Source organism: Rhinoderma darwinii, chromosome 1 (assembly GCF_050947455.1).
Source record: "Rhinoderma darwinii isolate aRhiDar2 chromosome 1, aRhiDar2.hap1, whole genome shotgun sequence".
Taxonomy (NCBI): domain Eukaryota; kingdom Metazoa; phylum Chordata; class Amphibia; order Anura; family Rhinodermatidae; genus Rhinoderma; species Rhinoderma darwinii.
This window is the reverse complement of record NC_134687.1, coordinates 519,159,231-519,180,289: the sequence shown is the minus strand read 5'-3', so window position 1 is coordinate 519,180,289 and position 21,059 is coordinate 519,159,231. Positions and strand designations below refer to the sequence as shown.

The window sequence follows — 21,059 nt, the reverse complement described above, 5'->3', positions numbered from 1 at the left end:
TTCTTCAAGTCCCACTAGGGGACTTGAAGGTCCAACGGTCAGATTTTTTTTTTTCTAATACATTGCACTACCTATGTAGTGCAATGTATTAGATCTGTCAGTCATTCACTGACAGCAAGCCGATTAGGCTTCGCCTCCCGGCGGGGCCTAAATCGGCTTCCGTAATGGCAGAGCAGGAGACCATTGTGTCTCCTGTTGCCATAACAGCAGTCGCCAGTCCCGATTGCCTGTCAGGGCTGGCGATCTGCTTGTAACCGCTACGATGCAGCAATCGCTTACGATTGCTGCATCGAAGGGGTTAATGGCAGGGATCGGAGCTAGCTCCGGTTCCTGCCGTTACAGGTGGATGTCAGCTGTACAGTACAGCTGACATCCACCACTGATGACGCCGGATCAGCTCCTGACCCGGCGCCATCTTGCCGGCAGCTACGGAAGCCGATCAGGCTCCGCCGCCGGGCGGATCTTGACCGGCTTCGGTGCTAGGCAGACCGGGAGGCCAGTATTAGGCCTCCGGTTGCCATTGCAGCCACCGGAACTCCCGCAATTTCATTGCTGGGGCTCCGATGAGCTGCAAACACCTTAAGTGCAGCGATCGCGTTTGAGCGCTGCACTTAAGGGGTTAATGGCGGGGATCGAAGCTAATTTCGGTCCCCGCCGTTACAGTCGGATTTCAGCTGTAAGATACAGCTGAGATCCGGTGATGATGGCACCGACTCAGTTTCTGAGCCGGTGCCAAACATTTGACGTACATGTACGGCATTTTGCGGGAAGTCAATGCTTTCCATGACGTACATGTACGGCAAATGTCGGGAAGGGGTTAAACTTATGTGTATGGTTTGTCCTTTGCTACACGTAGCTTAATAAAATTTAAATCTAACTCCTATCATTAATTGGGTGGTCAGGAAATAGGGTTCTGTTTGCCTGCAGGCATCCCTTCTTTGACTATGGACGAACTTGTCTCCTCTTCATGACGTCTTTGTTTTCGACGACGTAGTGGGGGCAATGTAGTATTTTCAAGTCCAGGCTGATCCGTACTTTCCACTTGTGTGTTGGGATCCGTGGTCCCAGACGGAGACTCCACCAACGTCACGTCAGAGTCCCCTTCCTGAAGGTTATTGGTAGTTCTATGTTTAATAAAAATGGATGGAATCAGTTCAATATAGCTAGCTAAAATATTAGTACAGATTTTTTTTTAAGGAAAATAAACAAAAAACGATGGCGCTATGCGATGTCCAACAGGTACTTGTGGGACATAACATATCCCCATGCGTATAAAATAAACACAATAGGATCTCTCCTAGCAACAAATCAAGGTGTGACGGATGGGGACATGCAATGTCACACAGGTATCTGGGGGACATAACATATGCCCATGCGTATAAAATAAACAATAGCTTGTGCTATTTGACATACTTGTATACTTACGGCCCAATGTCCATCACAGCTTTCAGAAACTGTAACTGCTGGGTGTAGATGTAAGGCCTTTTTTTGGTCTGTCCATCCCCGCTGCGGCCTTGGGACACCATCTCCCGCCTGAACTGGTCACGGCAGGTGCTTCATCCCGACTTAGCATTTGCCACTATGAGGAAAAAAAAAAAAACAACAGAAGTTTAATGTATAATACATTTTATTTAAAAAAAAAAAAAGGGTGATTGCAATAACATTTGGGGGGAGGGGGTGGCAACTTACCTAGTTTGCTGCACTCTCTCACCATCGCCGATTCCCATTCCTCTGGGTGGAGGGACTTCACAACCTCGTTCCATGCTTGTTCTCTGACCACATTATCTTTATAGTCTTCCAGCCTTTTGTCTCATATCATAGGATAGTCCTCAATGAATAAAATCAGGCTTTCAACTTGGAGCTTGGTGAAGGACATCTTCACAGCTACTCTTTGAAAATCAGGCTGTGGCCTGCAGACAGGGGCATCCCCTAATGTTGCCTAGCAACGCTCCCGTAATTACGGGTGCACACACGTAGCCACCCGTAATTACAGGAGCCCCCTAGACTTCTATGGGCCTGCCTGGTGCCGTAATTACGGCCTGAAATAGGACATGTTCTATATTTTTCTACAGCATGGGCACCTTCCCGTAAGCAAACGGGAAGGTACCCGTGGCCAATAGAAGTCTATGGACCTGTAATTACGGGCGTTTTTACGTTTGTGTGCATGGGACCTACAAGAGTGATTCCTACTGAGGAACCGCCTGAAGAATCCCTACGCACATTCCTACCTCAAATATGATGCGTATGTGCATTGGCAAGCCTTAACACGATGCTCAAACAGGACCATATTGCGTATTCTGGGCCTCTCGGTTATGAATGAGGTTACTTCTAGAGGAAAAATCAATCTGATATACAACAGCCGATGGCGTTTTCTTGCATCTGCACTGGACAACATACATACAAACATGTGCACAGCCCCATTGATTTATGTTGCCTAGGAATTACAAAGGCAAAAAAACTACACTAAATACATTTATGTGCATGAGGCCTTAGTACAGTTTCACATGAGCGTATTTATAAATTGTGTAATATGGCTCAAGGTAGATTTCGAGGGAGGAAACAAATATATAAGACCGCAACCTTTTGAAATATTGTATATGATTGTAATGGTATGTTATGTAACTAGTCCCATAGATTAATATTGGCTCCATGTTACACACTAAGGGTATGTTCACATGCTTAGCAAAAAACATCTGAAAATACGGAGCTGTTTTCAAGCGAAAACCGCTCCTGATTTTCAGACGTTTTTGTAGCAACTTGCGTATTTTACGGCCGTTTTTGGAGCTGTTTTTCAATGGAGTCAATGAAAAACGGCTCCAAAAACGTCTCAAGAAATGACCTGCACTTCTTTTTACGTGGCGTCATTTTACGCGCCATATTTTGACAACGAGGTGTAAAATTACACCTCGTGGGAACAGAACACCATAAATCCCATTGCAAGCAATGGGCAGATGTTTGGAGGAGTAATGGTGCCGTTTTTTCAGGTGTAATTCGAGGCGTAAACGGCGTGTGAACATACCCTAATACTAGTCTAATACTGATGCAAAATACCCTCATGTGAAAGAGGCCTAAGGACAAGTAAAGCATTCTATAAATCTACGTTCTGGACACTATTTGACTGCTTTGCCTACCACCATGCCACGAATCTTTGAGTAGACTGAAATCCCATCTGACATCCCGACTGTATAGTTGACAAGTCTTGCTGTTTTTTTTCTGGAAAAACGCCGGTGACTAAATACAAGTTTTTGCTTTTGCCTAGACTTTTATTCTTAAATACTTTTGGATTTTAATACTGCAAGAATAAAATAAATTCAATAAGTCCTCAAAATAAAAAACAAATTTACAGATAGGTTTTCACTTGGTATACAAGCATCTATAGGCCAAATGCCTTTGTAGCAACTAAAATCTAATTGTGTGCCAAACAAGTATGTTTAACGTCAGATGTTTACAAATTACGGCAGCTAGAAATGATTGGCTTTTGTTGTCACAGACCACATTAAAACGTATACAGGGTTTGTATCAACAATGGAATCGGAGCAGCATATTTCATGTGGTGTTCACGGTAACATTGGCGGCTGATGTATGATACACAAGCTTTGTTCCGGTGTTTGTGACGGACTTGTACAACCATAGTGTGGAGTTTGGTTTCCAATATAAAGTGGCCACAACACTCGAAGGTAGTAACTTTGCTAGTAATGGTCACTGTGATACAGGCTTCCACCGATAGTAAGTTCTGAAGTGATTGTTCCATTTAGTCTTGTAATTGAAATAGAGTTTATGGGGTTCTTGGTCCCAGATCATCTGTTCATATGTGTGACCGTTTACCACTGTTAGGTTTCGGCAGTGAGGCGTGAGGTCTGCACTGGTTTTATGCTTTTTACACTGTGCTTTCCGTCCCTGCTGGGAGAAACACCGGCTTCAATCAGGCTGTCCTTGGACCCGTTCTGTCTCTGAAATCAAAGTTGGAATTACTTTGTGAAATACACCTTATAGTGAAGGGGAGAACCACACACTGGCAGAAAGAGACCACATACTTTGAGATATTTTTGTACATAAGTAGTTGCCATTGATCTACAAATAAAACAAGGTAAGTTTACTAACCTGTGAAGAAGGCCCAGTGGTGCAATGGCTTTCTGAGGCTCTTGTAACAGTCAAAGGAGGCACAAGATCAGTTTTCACACTACAATATAAAAAAAAAAAGCATATATATATATATATATATATATATATATATATATATATATATATATATATATATATACACATACACCAGCAAAAAGACTTGGAATATACTTTTGGAATATATATATATAAAAAATTCGGTTTAACAAAAATAAAGTACATACTGAGCTAATATGAAAAGTAGAATGCATTGTGCTGGATTTATAGTAGAGTATACATTATTATCTGTATATGTACATGCAACTTACAGCCTAGCTTCACTGTAGTAACTAAATACATAGTTTAAAGGGGTTGTCTTATGGTGAAAACTCCGCTCAATATGCCCTATTAGGAGATGGATGTGGCCCCTGCATGGGAAATGTGTGGCTGGCAAAGGCTTCCCGAACAAAATGCCGGCCATGTCAGGAGTTGGATCCGTGATGATCAGCCGCCTCCCATATGAAAGGGGTTGTCTGTGATTAGTCAAGTCATTTTTATTAACATAAGGCTCATTACATCAAGTTTGCCAAATGTGTTTAGTGTATACATTGAAAAAAGCCTTTGGGGAAAACACCTGAGAAAAACGCCATACCCAGATCATGCTGCGTTTGGAAAAGAAAGACACTGACCACAAAATTGCCTATGAAACACCACGCACAAAAACGAAGTTGTGTTTAATACATTCGATATTTTACTACAGACTTTAACCCCTTCCCCCTGCATGCATTCTGGGCCCTAATAACCAATCAATTTTTATAGTTTTTCCATCGTCACATTCGAAAAGCTATAACTTTTTTATTTTCACGTTGACATGGCTGTATGAGGACTTGTTTTTTGCGGGATGAGTTGTATTTTTCAATGGCACCGTTTTGTGGTATGTAGAATTTTTTATTAACTTTTATTAACTTTTTTTTTGGGGGGGATATAAAAAAAACAGCAATTTAGCCATTGTTCTATGCGTTTTACATTTACGCCGATTACTGTGCGGCATAAATAACATGCTACCTTTAATCTATGGGTCGGTACGATTACGACGATACTAAATATGTATAGTTTTTTTTTAATGTTGTACTACTTTTGCAGAATAAAAACACTTGAACTAAAATAATTTTATTTTGCATCGCTGCTTTCCAAGAGCCATAACTTTTTTATTTTTCTGTCAATGTCGCCATATGAGGGCTTGTTTTTTGCGGGACTTCATTGCTACCATTTTTGGGTACATGGGACTTATTGATTAATCTTTTATTATTATTATTTTGGGGGAAAATGGGAAAAAAATAGCAATTTTGCGGTTTTTTTTTTTTTTTTTACGGGGTTCAACTTGTGGTGTAAATAATATGATAACTTTATTCTTTGGGTCACTACGATTGTGGGGATACCATATATGTGTAGTTTTTATTTTATTTTTACACTTTTACAAAATAAAAACATTTTTTTATGGCAAATTTTTTTTTATATATTTTTTAATGTGTACCATATTAGTTTTTTTTTCACAATAAATATTTTTTCGGTCTCACTAGGAGACTTCACTATGCGATCTTCATATCGCTGCTATAATGCTTTGGTATACTTCGTATACCAGAGCATTATTGCCTGTCTGTAAAGAACGTCCTAATAGGCACATGACCATGGCACCCCATCGGATGCCCGCAATTGCTCACTCCCTCTGTAAACAACTCAAATGCAGCGGTCGCTAATGACTGCGGCATTTGAAGGGTTAAACGGCCAGGATCTAAGTAAACTTCGATCGCTACCGTTGGAGCAAGGGCCTGGCTGACATCAGACAGCCGAGCCCTGGCTCCAGCCTGCTTCTATCTTCTCTGATCTCGTCTACACAGCGCTCAATGAGCGCTGTATAGCCGCTGCCTCTATTGGTCCCGGTGACCATGTGACTGGTCACATGATAGCCGGGATGCCATTAGTGGCAGACTGCTGCTGGGTCTTACTAGACCCAGCACAGCCCTATTAGTGACAATCGTCACTATGAGAGGGCTGATTTCCCCTGTAACTGGGGCTGCTGTGCAGCCCCAGTTACAGTGGAAAAACGGTGTAAAAGAAGAAAAAAAATAAAGTCCCCAAAACTTATTTTCTGACCTTTGAGGGACAGACCATAATAATAAAAAATAAACGTAAAACAAAGTGCAATTTTTTTTTATAAATACACATAAAATACCCACCCAAAAAAACGTTCTCCCCCGCCAATTATTGTTGTAACGCTAATCCTGACCCAATTACCCTAAAATAGACTTTTAATGTATCAAAATTTACGGTAGACAATGACGATCACAAATAAAAGGTCTATTTTAGGGTAAAACTATGTTATCACCAGAAAAAAAATAGCTAAATCGTTTAAAAAAAATCATATTTTTTAACTATAATTTTCAAACTTTAAGCCTAGAAATTCTAAAATAGCAAAACGGATGTGTAGAAAAATGATAAAAAAAAAGAAACCTGCATTGTCTATGAAAAAAAAAACATTGCAAAAATCATGTCGCTAGACCAACAAATAAAAAAAGTTATGGATGTTTAACTAACGCGTGCTAAAAATGGCTAAACGGTGTCTGGTCCTGAAGACTCAGGGTATGTTCACACGGCAACGCCAATTACGTCTGAAATTACAGAGCTGTTTTCAGGCAAAAACAGCTCCTCAATTTCAGACATTTTGACAAGTGCACGCGTTTTTCGCGACGTCTTTTACGGACATAATTGGAGCTGGTTTTCATTGGAGTCAATCAAAAACGGCTCCAATTACGTCCCAAGAAGTGACATGCACTTCTTTGAGGCGGGCGTCTTTTTACGCGCCGCCCTTTGAGAGCGGCGCGTAAAAAAATTTTGGAGCAGTTTTTTCGGGCGTAATTCGAGGCGTAAAACGCCTGAATTACGTCGGTAAATAGGGCGTGTGAACATACCCTCAAAATAGCCCGGTCCTGAACTGGTTAACACTGCTGACTTGCCAAGGGAACTGTAAGGCCGGATTCACACGAGCGTGTTCAGTCCAGGATATACGGTCCGCAGGACTGCCGCATTTCCCAGACTGAGCACTCTGCAGGGAGCTGGGCTCCTAGCATCATCGTTATCTATAACGCTAGAAGTCGCTGCCTCGCTGCGGGAAAACGGACCCGTACTGAAAACATTTTTTTCAGTACGGGACAGTAGTTCTGCGGAGAGGCAGCGACTTCTAGCGTCATAGATAACGATGATGCTAGGAGCCCAGCTCCCTGCAGAGTGCTCAGTCTGGGAAATGCGGCAGTCCTGTGGACCGTATATCCTGGACTGAACACGCTCGTGTGAATCCGGCCTAAGGGCTAGTAGAAAAAGCCTCAAAATCTGTGAAGTGCCAACAATCTTAGCAGATGTCAGCTGCAATTTTTTAGGCTCTTTAATAAAAAATAAAACAAGTAAGGTTACATTCAGACATAGTGGACATTTCCTGCCATGGATTTTACTGCAAATCCATAGCTTAACTACGGCATACCTTCAAATCTGCATAGTGCATATATTAGGACAAATAATCTGGCCAAAGAGGTAAGTCCACTGCTGACTGTCATAATTGGTAATATAATAAATCTTGAGAAGCTGCTGAGGTTTTCCCATGTCTCTTATATTAGATAAGTGAAATCTAAAATTTGGTGACATTTTGTACATGCTTTTCGTCTGGCGTTTTTGAAGTACTACAGAGAAGCCTATGGGAAATATGCCTAAAATACACCATACCCAGAGCATGCCGCATTTGGAAAAAAAAACACCACTAACCACAAAATTGCCTCAAAAACACCCCAAACCAAAATGTAGTTGTGTGAAGTGAAATTTATATTTCACTATAGACTTTAATGTAACATCTGGTCGCACCAAAAAAAAAAAAAAAACACATATAACAACGCCATTAAAAACACCGCGAAAAATACTGTGTGTAAATCCAGCTTTAAGGCCATTTTCACATGGCGGTATTTAGGTCGGTATTCTGCATCAGTATTTTTAAGCCCAAACTAGAAGTGGAACCTACACAGAAAATTTAAAATGTTGGGAACAGCTATAGAAGTATAACTTGGGACTTCCGGGCCTCAATAAATAATGTGTACCAGGCACATATGTGCACCATATGGACAAAAGTATTGGGACTCCAGCACATTACACCTACAAGAGCTTTGGGAAGGCCCTTTTCTGTTCCAGCATCACTGTGCCCCAGTGCACAAAGCAATTCACGAACTGAATTGTTACAGCTTTGGCGTCCTATAAGGGTATATTCACACGCATTGTTTTCAGATGTAATTCGGGCGTTGCACGCCTGAAAAAACGGCTCCATTACGCCTACAAACATCTGCCCATTGCTTTCAATGGGTTTTACGATGTTCTGTTCCCACAAGGTGTAATTTTACGCGTCACTGTCAAAAGACGCCCGCGTCAAAGAAGTGCATGTCATTGACTCCATTGAAAAACAGCTCCAATAACGTCCGTAAAATACGCCGCGAAAAACGCGAGTAGTTACAAAAACATCTGAAAATCAGACATATTTTGCTACTGCGTGCTACTTGCTGTCGCATTTCTTTTTCTGCTGTATATTTGCAGTCACAGGTGTTCCTGCACCTGCATACACGTTTTGTATTATTTTGTTGGAATGTGCTGTTCAAATTTTTGTTGTGTTTATGTGATTCATATATGTGGGGTTAGTGACTGACTCCATTTTTAATCTTGCAGTCCTCCCATTCTGCCCTGGGTGATTTTAATTAGTTTAATGCTGGTTCCTACCATCCCCAGATATACACCGTGTTCCAAATTATTATGCACATTGGATTTAAGTGTCATAAACATTTAATTATTCGCTTTTCAATTAAACTCATGGATGGTATTGTGTCTTAGGGTATGTGCACACACACTAATTACGTCCGTAATTGACGGACGTATTTCGGCCGCAAGTACCGGACCGAACACTCTGCAGGGAGCCGGGCTCCTAGCATCATAGTTATGTACGATGCTAGGAGTCCCTGGCTCGCTGCAGGACAACTGTCCCGTACTGAAAACATGATTACAGTACGGGACAGTTGTCCTGCAGCGAGGCAGGGACTCCATATATAGATGAACACAGCACTCCAACAAAGGGGGTGGATTTATTCACCTTAAGACAGCAACGTTTCGGTTCAACAGGAACCTTTCTCATAGCTTGAGAAAGGTTCCTGCTGAACCGAAACATTGCTGTCTTGAGATTAATAAATCCACCCTGTTTTCATCTACCTTGAAGTCCTGGTGCCGTTACTGCGTTCTATGTTTTTATCTATCTAAAATGGGGAATTGATTCATCCCCTGGTGACGAGCACATGGCCTGATTTTCTGAATTTGTTGGAGTGCTGTGTTCATCTGTGTGTGTGTGTGTGTGTGTGTGTGTGTATGTATATATATATATATATATATATATATATATATATATATATATAGCAGAAAAAGAAATGGCGACAGCACACTGCGGACACTAATGCCACCTAAGCCACTAAATATAAATAAATATGCATTACTGCTAAATCTACTTACAAATAGGGAGGTTCTTTGTGCACATTTTGATCAAAAAGTGTTTGCCCACCTGACACGACAAGGCGACCTCGGTGCCGTTATTGCGTTCTATGTTTTTTATTTATATATATATATATATATATATATATATATATATATATATATATATACACACACACACACACACACACACACTATGTATATGTATATATAATCTATATTAAAAGTTAAAAATACAAAAAACAACTTTTCCCATTTTCCCCAAAGGCATTGTAAAAAAATAAATATTAAACATAACTGGTATTGCCACATCCGTAAAAGTTCGAACTATTACAACTACAACATTATTTAATCTGCACGTTGAACGGCATAATAAAATAAAATGCCAGAATCTCTGTTTTTTGGTCACTTCATCTCCATCCAAAAAATGGAATAAATAGTAATACATTTTTTTTATGTTCCTCAATAGAAACTACAGCTCGCCCCGCAAAAAATAAGCCCTCATATCGCTCAATCGACGGAAAAATAAAAAAGTTGTGGCTCTCAGAATATGGCGACACAAAACAAATTTAATTTTTAACAATTATTTTTTTCCTTGCCAAATTTACAGGTTTTTTTAAATGTTTTACTGCTTTTACATCGCGGTAATCGTATTCACCCGCAGAATAAAAGTTAACATGCCGTTTTCACTGCACGGTGAATGCCATAAAAAAAAACACGGAACCCCCCCCAGAAAATGGAGAAGTCACTGGATTTTTTTCCCATTCCACCCTGCAAAGATTTTTTTTCCAGTTTACCAGTACATTATAAAGGTACAATAAATGTTGCCATGAAAAGCTACAACTCGTCCCACAAAGTCCGCATATATTGATGAAAAAATAAAAAAGTTATGGCTTTTGGAAAGTGGGGAGGAAAACGAAAAATGGGTGCGGAGATAAGGGGTTAATAATATTGCTGTTTTCAGAACTCACTTGACTTCAGATAGAACTGATCTTTCACCATCAGAACACTGAGATCTCCTGTATTGGCGGAAGCTTCGGGGCGAGTGAGAGTGTCTGATACGTATAGGGTCACCTTGAGTCCTGGACAAAACCAAAATGATGTTACTTATAATGAAATGATATACTTTACTGTTTGCATGGTGTAGCACTGCATGTCACATACTGTAACTGCGGACATAGTTCTACATTAATGATGGACTGGATCTGGTATAGATGTGCACATACACAGGCAGTATTCACACATGTAATTTTTGATGCAGTTTTTCTTTTCTTCTATGTAGCGAAAGCCAGGAATGTTTCAAAAAGGAAGAAAAAGTATAAAGTAACGATTTATACTTCTCCTCTCTTTTGTATCCACCCCTGTGTTTGTCTGAAAAAAAACTGTACCAAAAACCTGTGTCAAAAACTGCAAGTGTAAATCCACCTTTAGGGTATGTTCACACGGCCTATTTACGGACGTAAATCGGGCGTTTTTGCCCCGAATTACGCCCGAAAATAGCGCCTCAATAGCGCTGACAAACATCTGCCCATTGAAAAAGATGGGCAGACGTTTGTCTGTTCACACGAGGCGTATATTTACGCGCCGCTGTCAAATGACGGCGCGTAAATAGACGCCCGCGTAGAAGAAGTGACCTGTCACTTCTTTGGCCGTAATTAGAGCCGTTATTCATTGACTCCAATGAATAGCGGCGCTAATTACGGCCGTAATTGACGCGGCATTCAAGCGCCTGCACATGCCGGTACGGCTGAAATTACGGGGATGTTTTCAGGCTGAAACATCCCCGTAATTTCAGCCGTTACGGACCCCCGCCGTGTGAACATACCCTTAGGCTGGGTTCACACGACCTATTTTCAGACGTAAACGAGGCGTATTATGCCTCGTTTTACGTCTGAAAATACGGCTCCAATACGTCGGCAAACATCTGCCCATTCATTTGAATGGGTTTGCCGACGTACTGTGCAGACGACCTGTTATTTACGCGTCGTCGTTTGACAGCTGTCAAACGACGACGTGTAAAAATACAGCCTCGTCAAAAGAAGTCCAGGACACTTCTTTGGACGTTTTTGGAGCTGTTTTCTCATAGACTCCAATGAAAACAGCTCCAAAAACGGACGTAAAAAACGCCGCGAAAACGGCGCGAAAAACGCCGCGAAAAATACGAGTTGGTAAAAAAACGTCTGAAAAGCAGGGTCTGTTTTCCCTTGAAAACAGCTCTGGATTTTCAGACGTTTTTGTTGACTACGTGTGAACATACCCTTAGGCTGGGTTCACACGACCTATTTTCAGGCGTAAACGAGGCGTATTATGCCTCGATTTACGCCTGAAAATACGGCTCCAATACGTCGGCAAACATCTGCCCATTCATTTGAATGGGTTTGCCGACGTACTGTGCCGACGACCTGTAATTTACGCGTCGTCGTTTGACAGCTGTCAAAAGACGACACGTAAAATTACAGCCTCGTCAAAAGAAGTGCAGGACACTTCTTTGGACGTTTTTGGAGCTGTTTTCTCATAGACTCAGGGTATGTGCACACGTAGTGGCCAAAAACGTCTGAAAATCCAGAGCTGTTTTCAAGGGAAAACAGACCCTGCTTTTCAGACGTTTTTTGACCAACTCGCATTTTTCGCGGCGTTTTTCGCGCCGTTTTCGCAGCGTTTTTTACGTCCGTTTTTGGAGCTGTTTTCATTGGAGTCTATGAGAAAACAGCTCCAAAAACGTCCAAAGAAGTGTCCTGCACTTCTTTTGACGAGGCTGTATTTTTACGCGTCGTCGTTTGACAGCTGTCAAACGACGACGCGTAAATAACAGGTCATCTGCACAGTACGTCGGCAAACCCATTCAAATGAATGGGCAGATGTTTGCCGACTTATTGTAGCCCTATTTTCAGATGTAAAACGAGGCATAATACGCCTCGTTTACGTCTGAAAATAGGTAGTGTGAACCCAGCCTCAAATGAAAACAGCTCCAAAAACGGACGTAAAAAACGCCGCGAAAACGCCGCAAAAACGCGAGTTGCTCAAAAAACGTCTGAAAATCAGAGGCTGTTTTCCCTTGAAAACAGCTCTGTATTTTCAGACGTTTTTGGTCACTACGTGTGCACATACCCTAAGGGTATGTTCACACGCTGAGCCAAAAACGTCTGAAAATACGGAGCTGTTTTCAAGGGAAAACAGCACCTGATTTTCAGACGTTTTTTGAGCAACTCGCGTTTTTGCGGCGTTTTCGTGCCGTTTTTGGAGCTGTTTTCAATAGTCTATGAGAAAACCGCTACAAAAACACACCCAAGAAGTGTCCTGCACTTCTTTTGATGAGGCTGTAATTTTACGCGTCGTCTTTTGACAGCTGTCAAACGACGACGCGTAAAATACAGGTCGTCTGCAGAGTACGTCGGCAAACCCATTCAAATGAATGGGCAGATGTTTGCCGACGTATTGGAGCCGTATTTTCAGACGTAAAACAAGGCATAATACGCCTCGTTTACGTCTGAAAATAGGTCGTGTGAACCCAGCCTTAGGCCTTAGACTCTATTGAAAACAGCTCCATAAACGGCCGAAAAAACGGCGCGAAAAACGGCAGTTGCTCAATAAACGTCTGAAAATCAGGTGCTGTTTTCCCTTGAAAACAGCTCCGTATTTTCAGACGTTTTTGGCTCAGCGTGTGAACATACCCTAAGGGTATGTTCACACGGTCTATTTACGGACGTAATTCGGGCGTTTTTGCCCCGAATTACGTCTGAAAATAGCGCCTCAATAGCGTTGACAAACATCTGCCCATTGAAAGCAATGGGCAGACGTTTGTCTGTTCACACGAGGCTTAATTTACGCGCCGCTGTCAAAAGACGGCGCGTAAATAGACGCCCGCGTCAAAGAACTGACCTGTCACTTCTTTGGCCGTAATTGGAGCCGTTATTCATTGACTCCAATGAATAGCAGCGCTAATTACGCCCGTAATGGACACGGCGTTCAAGCGCCTGCACATGCCGTTACGGCTGAAATTACGGGGATGTTTTCAGGCTGAAACATCCCCGTAATTTCAGCCGTAACGGACGCCCTCGTGTGAACATACCCTAAGGCAGGGTTCACACGACCTATTTTCAGACGTAAACGAGGCGTATTATGCCTTGTTTTACGTCTGAAAATACGGCTCCAATACGTCGGCAAACATCTGCCCATTCATTTGAATGGGTTTGCCGACGTACTGTGCAGACAACCTGTAATTTACGCGTCGTCGTTTGACAGCTGTCAAAAGACGACGCGTAAAATTACAGCCTCATCAAAAGAAGTGCAGGACACTTCTTGGGACGTTTTTGGAGCAGTTTTCTAATAGACTCTTGAAAACAGCTCCAAAAACGGCCGAAAAAACGGCACGAAAACGCCGCGAATAACGCAGCGAAAAACGTGAGTTGCTCATAAAACGTCTGAAAATCAGGTGCTGTTTTCCCTTGAAAACAGCTCCGTATTTTCTGACGTTTTTGGCTCAGCGTGTGAACATACCCTTAGAGACAACTTGTTCAAGTAGTAAAATACCAATTAAAATTGGTTAGGGTATGTGCACACGGAAGCAGGCATTTACGTGTGAAAAGACAGACTGTTTTCAAGAGAAAACAGCTGCCTCGTTTCACACGTAAATGCTCTTCCTCGTATTATGCGAGGCGTCTGGGACGCTCGTAAATCTTGAGCTGCTCTTCATTGACTTCAATGAAGAACGGCTCAAATGACGTTGCAAAGAAGTGTCCTGCACTTCTTTGCCGAGGCAGTCAATTTACGCGTCGTCGTTTGACAGCTGTCAAACGACGACGCGTAAATGACAGGTCGTCTGCACAGTACGTCGGCAAACCCATTCAAATGAATGGGCAGATGTTTGCCGACGTATTGTAGCCCTATTTTCAGGCGTAAATTGAGGCATAATACGCCTCGTTTACGCCTGAAAATAGGTCGTGTGAACCCAGCCTTAAAAAGAATGTAAGGGTATGTTCACACGACAGCGTCCGTAACGGCTGAAATTACGGGGATGTTTCCGCCTGAAAACATCCCCGTAATTTCAGCCGTAACGGCATGTGCAGGCGCTTGAACGCCGCGTCCATTACGGACGTAATTGGCGCTGCTATTCATTGGAGTCAATGAATAATGGCTCCAATTACGCCCAAAGAAGTGACAGGTCACTTCTTTGACGCGGGCGTCTATTTACGCGCTGTCATTTGACAGCGGCGCGTAAATATACGCCTCGTGTGAACAGACAAACGTCTGCCCATTGCTTTCAATGGGCAGATGTTTGTCAACGCTATTGAGGCGCTATTTTCGGACGTAATTCGGGGCAAAAACGCCCGAATTACGTCCGTAATTAGTGTGTGTGCACATGCCCTTATGGAAATCAGCAGTTGTGATAACAGCAGTGTCTCAGAAACGGAGATCTCCTATGAAAGGTTAGCACTTACAACAAGTGTATGTTCACACGGCTTATTTTCGCCCATTTTTCAGGCCGTAAACGGGCGAAAAATCGGAAGCAGAACGCCTTAAAACATCTGCCCATTTATTTGAATGGTAAAAATGGCGCTCTGTTCCAACGGGCCGTTTTTTTTGTTTTTCAAAACGGCCGCGTAAAAAAACGCCCATGAAAAAGAAGTGACATGCGTTTTTGGAGCCGTTTTTTATTGACTCTATAGAAAAACAGGTCCAAAAACGACCGTAAAAAACGCGAGTTGCTAAAAAAAACGGCTGAATATCAGGAGCTGTTTTCCCTTGAAAACAGCTCCGTATTTTCAGACAATTTTTGATAAGCGTGTGAACATAGAACACTTTTGGAACCATTTTTTTTATTCCTCCAATGCATCTAAAATAAACATTAAATGTGCCTTCACGCACAGCACTTTTGGGGAAAAACGGCACATTTTTCTTGGTGTCTTTTGCTGCGTTTTTGTTGTCAAAAAACACTGCGGGCAGATGTTAGCTAGAAGTCAATAGGGAAATATAAAACGCACTACAAACTGTTATTTTTGTGGCGTTTATTTTCATTTATCTTGTGTTTTTTTTACTCAAAGGCGTTTTTTTTTAAATCTCATAGACATCCATAGGTTTTTCTTGCTTGATCCAAAAAACGCATGTGTCAATGTGTGTTACGTCTCTTATGGCCTTATTTTTTTCTTTGAAATAAATCATGCAAATAACGCATGTAAAAATACAGGTAATAAAAAACACACTACTTTGAAAAAACGCCACAAAAAAGCATGTTTGCCATAAAAAAAATGCATTGCATTGGTGTTTTTCCATGCGTTTTTTTCACAAATAAACTGCAACAAAAGTGTAGGAAGCCTAAAGCAACTTGCAAATAGTCCTGATTAAAAATATGCAAAACTTTTGTGTCTTTTTTTATAACCTCCCGACAGTAGAAGAGGCGGTAGGTAGAGGTGAGTAATACAGTGGGAGTAACGGAATATAGAGGAGAGTAAGATAATGCAGAAGCAGACTACACAAGGTTTGTTTGTAGTCTGTAACCATGAAGATATGCATGTCCGCAGAGTTGCTGTATACGCAAAACTGTACAATGTTTTTTATCTGCAAAGTTGTTGGACTTTCATTGATGCATTGGAGCAATAAAAAAAATGCAACAAACTAAAAATATGTACATGGCTTCGATCAGAGGGCTCCCATTTATCTCATTGATACTTCTAACACACCAGTCATAAAAAAACGTGCAATTCTCAATGTGACAATAGTCTGCGCATTATACAGTTTCATATATAGAAACACATACGGTATTTGCTCCTGCATTATTGCTTTAAGATGCGGTCAGTGTGGGTGCATTTAAGGTTAATAAACTTACTCTATCTTCTTGTACGGAATTTCCTTTAATTGTTCTTCGGATAAGCCGGAGGGATCGACCAGTTCCTTCCTGAAATTAACATTATCCAGATGTGAATATTCGGGTAATTACATATATGCACAGCTACTGCATGGCTGACAATTGCGACTAATGAAATTATCTCAGACTTAGTCGGATTGATGAATTTTTCACATAATAGAATCCATTTAATCACATATTAGAAGCTATTACAATATCTTCTGATGACATCTCTAGCTTTACTTCTAGTCCTTCACTGTAGCGAGCAGTGGAACACAGCAGAGAACTGAGCAGTTGAAATTGGCAAATAATTTCTGTATATTCCTTACACTCCATCAGCGCCTATGCTCTGTCACCACTGTCTTTATCTGGGTATGAACTGGGTTTTGAAATTGATAGTTAATGGGCGCACGGTTTTGCAAGTAAAACGGTTGTTTTCTTGCAAAACTGACAGGCCGTTAACAAATAGGTTTAAGAAACATGTCAAACTGCATGTTGGTGTAAATTCCGGATGCATCATGACCACGTATTGGACGCCTGGGAGGCCTCTATGTTAAACTGTATTCTTCTAAGGGTATGTGCACACGATAGCAGGCATTTACGTGTGAAAAGACAGACTATTTTCAAGAGAAAACAGCTGCCTCGTTTCACACGTAAATGCTCCTCCTTGTAATATACGAGGCGTCTGTGACGCTCGTAAATCTTGAGCTGCTCTTCATTGAGTTCAATGAAGAACGGCTCAAATTACGTTGCAAAGAAGTGCCCTGCACTTCTTTGCCGAGGCAGTCAATTTACGCGTCGTTTGACAGCTGTCAAACGACGACGCGTAAATTACAGGTCGTCTGCACAATACGTCGGCAAACCCATTCAAATGAATGGGCAGATGTTTGCCGACGTATTGTAGCCCTATTTTCAGGCGTAAATCGAGGCATAATACGCCTCGTTTACACCTGAAAATAGGTCGTGTGAACCCAGCCTTAGAGACACTGCAGCTGTTAAATTGGGACGCTTGAAGGAGACCTGTCCACTTTTCTGACATGTCTGTTTTAGTAAATAATTTTATCCCCTACGAAAGAACACTGCTGGTGCACTTTTTACTTTTTAGAACTCTACATTGTGCCGTTCTTGTGTTATTCCTCCTAAAAAGGTATTTATAAATTGACAATTGGCTGTTACCATTCACTTTGTCAACAGGGTGTATTCATATACAGTCTGATACTGTCAGCACTGATTGGATGGTAATAGACTGTTTAAGGACATACCTCATTGACAGGAGGAATGGTAAAGCCCAGTTGTAAATTTATTCCTACATTTACAGGAGGAATAACAGGGGAACGGCACAATGCAGAGATCTAAGAAAAGGTATTCATTGACGCAGACACGTCAGTAGAGCTGATGAGTTATCTTTAACGTTGCAGCCAGCCATATGGAAAGGGGTTCTCTTAGTGAGACAACCCCTTTAGTAGACTGCTACAGAACTACTGTCCTAACATAGTAGAGCTTGCAGCCATCTAGGGATTAGGAACTTCCTGGGGTTGAAGTTCACAACTTATTTGATAAAAGCAATTTGTAATACTAATGTACATTCGATCTCGTAACCTTGGTTGTGGCTCAGTCTCTTAAGGGTACAGCCACACGGAGTGGCTCTGACACGGTCGTAACGCGGCCAACAACCGCGCTGGCACTACGTAGGAGCGGCTGTCAAATACCTCGTTAAGGGGTATTCCGGTTACATGCGCATGCGCACTGCCGCTCCATTCATTCTCTATGGGAGTGCCGGAGATAGCCGAGTGCAGTGTTCAGCTTTTTCCGGCGCTGCCATAGAGAATGCATAGGAGGTAAGTTGATGTAATTTGGGGGCGTGGCTTAGCTATGGAGCCGTGATCACGCGTTTCGGGGGAGCTCCGCACTAGCAGCTGAATACCAGCCATCTTTCCCGGGTAAAACCGGCAGGCGATGCCAGGAAAACGAAGGGGAACCTGCCCTGGAACTTCCCGGTCCTTACCCCGCTCCTCTGGCCGTTGCAAGAGCATGGAGCGCTTTCTTTCCTCCTCACAATCGGCCGCGGACGAACGAGCAGCAATGGCGGACGCATTGCCGCCACATCCGGCCTCAGACACTCTGGCTCCTTCTCCTCCTGCTCCCCTGTTGCAGTTAGCACAAGCGGCCACGACTGCTGATACGAGTCCTCCCTGCTGCAGCACTCAGGATGCGGTAAGCCTTGTCTCTCCCCTCAACATGTCATCAGTGAGAGATTTGCCCGCCATTATACCACACACATATGCCCCTGAAGTTCAGGCTGGGCCATCGGGCTTACATGCTGACCTACAACTACTGAGGGAGATGATACAAGCCCTCCCCACCCGACAGGATCTTGACTCTTTGGTGTCCAGGGTTGAGCAGGCACATCAGCAAGACATAGCTGACCTGCGTCAGGATGTGGTCAGACTAGACTCTAGGGCGCTTACATCTGAGAATACTGTGTCGGCCATTGACTCTAGAGTAACTGCGTTGGAAAAAGCTGCCACGGATACTAGAACACATTTACAATCCTTGGCGCTTCAATTAGATGATCAGGAGAACAGAGGACGCAGAAACAATGTACGTCTGAAGGGCCTTCCAGACCTCGGCCCACGAGATGAGCTGGTGTCTAGAGTATCTATTATATTCAACAAGCTCACTAACCGACCATCAGAAGCGACTTTTCTCCTAGATCGAATTCACAGAGTTTCGCGCCCAGGCCCGCTTGATTTGTCCTCTCCTCATGACGTGTTATGTCGCCTTCACTATTATACCGACAAAGATGCAATTATCCGGGGGGCATGGTCACATGGACCGGTCTCAGTTGAAGGAAGTACGGTTACTATATACCCTGATGTCTCCCCACGGACACTCTATATGAGACGGCTCCTACATCCTCTGCTTGAAAAAATCAAGTCCGCAGGCGCCACTTATAGATGGGGACACCCGTTCCATGTTGTCGTGAAGAACAACTCTGGCTTCTATCTCCTGCGCCACTCCTCGGATCTTGAGGGCCTATTTCGATTTCTTCAGATCGAGCCGTTCCCAGTCCCGGATTGGCTAGCCCTGGACAGAATTGAACAACCTCAACGTCGTCGCCTCAACAGGACTAACCAGCCCATACGAAGCAGATCCATCCCGGGTGCATCACATTTGCCGTTAATCGACCTCTCCCGCCGGGTCCCGCCTGAGGCTTAAAGATGACTTTCCTGCTAATATCCTTTTGTTTGTCAATGTTTTGCTAGGCCGCCGGCAGTATTGCTGCTCAAGGGACTTAAGGTCGTCAAATGTTATTTTGCTCACATAATGTTTTGATGGTTATCTAGAAGGGCTCTTTTGCAACTAAGTGTTTTGCCAAGTTTTTTCATAGGATACTCAGGTTTCGTGTATAGATAGAATGGCCGCAAGGGGCCTTCACTTAGCCCTCAGGAAATACGTGCTGCTTATACCGTATTAGTTTAAAAGTCAATTATAGACCGCCACATGAGGTGTGTGGGTCCGAAGTTGTTTAGAGGATGAGCTATCACCTGCAGCGCTGGAGGCATTTAGCCTACTGTTACCTCCCCCACCCACACTCTTTTGCTGGTTATATATATATATTAGACAAAGGTTTGCAATGCGGGATATGGGGAGTTCCATATGATTCTGTTAGTCGGTATCTCTGATAATTTTAAAATGCGATGTTTGCCGGGCATACATCAGTTGCGTGTTAAATTTTCAAATCCTCTTAGCAGCTAAGAGGTCGAATGTCTGGTTGATAGTCGGTTATAGCAGCCGTGTATACTTAAATAGAAGGGTGTGGCGTCGCTATAGGTTGTTCATCAGGGGTCAGGGCTATTAGCACAGGTTTTGGGTTAACCTCCCTTGGCTAGTAGTAGCTGAGAGATACACGTCGGTTCTATCATTGATTGTGCCTCCGTCGCCTCCCCAATGGTAGGCGATGGAAGAAATGGTTTACTGTTTGATGATTATGTGTGCGGGGCTCCCCCCCCCCCCCCCGTGGTTTTCCAGGTCCCCACAAATTTAACAACCTTCCTTTACAGGTTTTTACACCGTATAGGAGTCGGCCTGCGGGCCTCTTTCTTGTGTATCGTCTTATTCTCTTTCTCTCCTATCTTTATCTGTCCTCCTCTTGCCCTTTACTTTGCTTTCCCCTCCCCCTCCCCCGCAGCCCAGGACAGATATGTCGCAGCATACACAAACGGACCTGACTATTGGCTCAATAAATGTCAAGGGGTTACACAGCCCTGGAAAACGATCCATACTTTTCAATTTGCTGAAAGGCAAAAATATACAGGTGGCGTTCCTCCAAGAGACGCACCTATGTCAGCAAAAACCTTTTAAACTCTCTAACGCATGGTTCCCCAATGCATATCATAGTCTTTCTCCGGACACGAAATCCAGGGGGACAAGCATTTTGATCTCTAGATCTCTTCCTTGGGAGTTCAGGGGGTCTCGCAGTGATGAAGTGGGACGAATGCTCTTGATCAAAGGAGTTATTGACTCTCAAGTATACACTTTTGCCTCTTTTTAC

The 21,059-nt window shown here is 42.8% G+C and overlaps 1 protein-coding gene across 1 annotated transcript in view; it reads right to left on the bottom strand.

Annotated features, from left to right (window-relative positions):
• Positions 1 to 3,255: 3,255 nt before the first annotated feature.
• The window catches only part of EPB41L4A (erythrocyte membrane protein band 4.1 like 4A), a 317,566-nt gene continuing 299,762 nt past the window's right edge, over positions 3,256 to 21,059 (bottom strand). Inside the window, exons 20-23 of the mRNA XM_075836702.1 lie at positions 16,487 to 16,555; positions 10,635 to 10,745; positions 4,102 to 4,180; positions 3,256 to 3,950 (exon numbers count right to left, since the gene is read on the bottom strand). Coding sequence (XP_075692817.1) covers positions 3,831 to 3,950; positions 4,102 to 4,180; positions 10,635 to 10,745; positions 16,487 to 16,555 — 379 coding nt within the window. The 3' untranslated portion in view covers positions 3,256 to 3,830. The remainder of the gene's footprint in view (positions 3,951 to 4,101; positions 4,181 to 10,634; positions 10,746 to 16,486; positions 16,556 to 21,059) is intronic.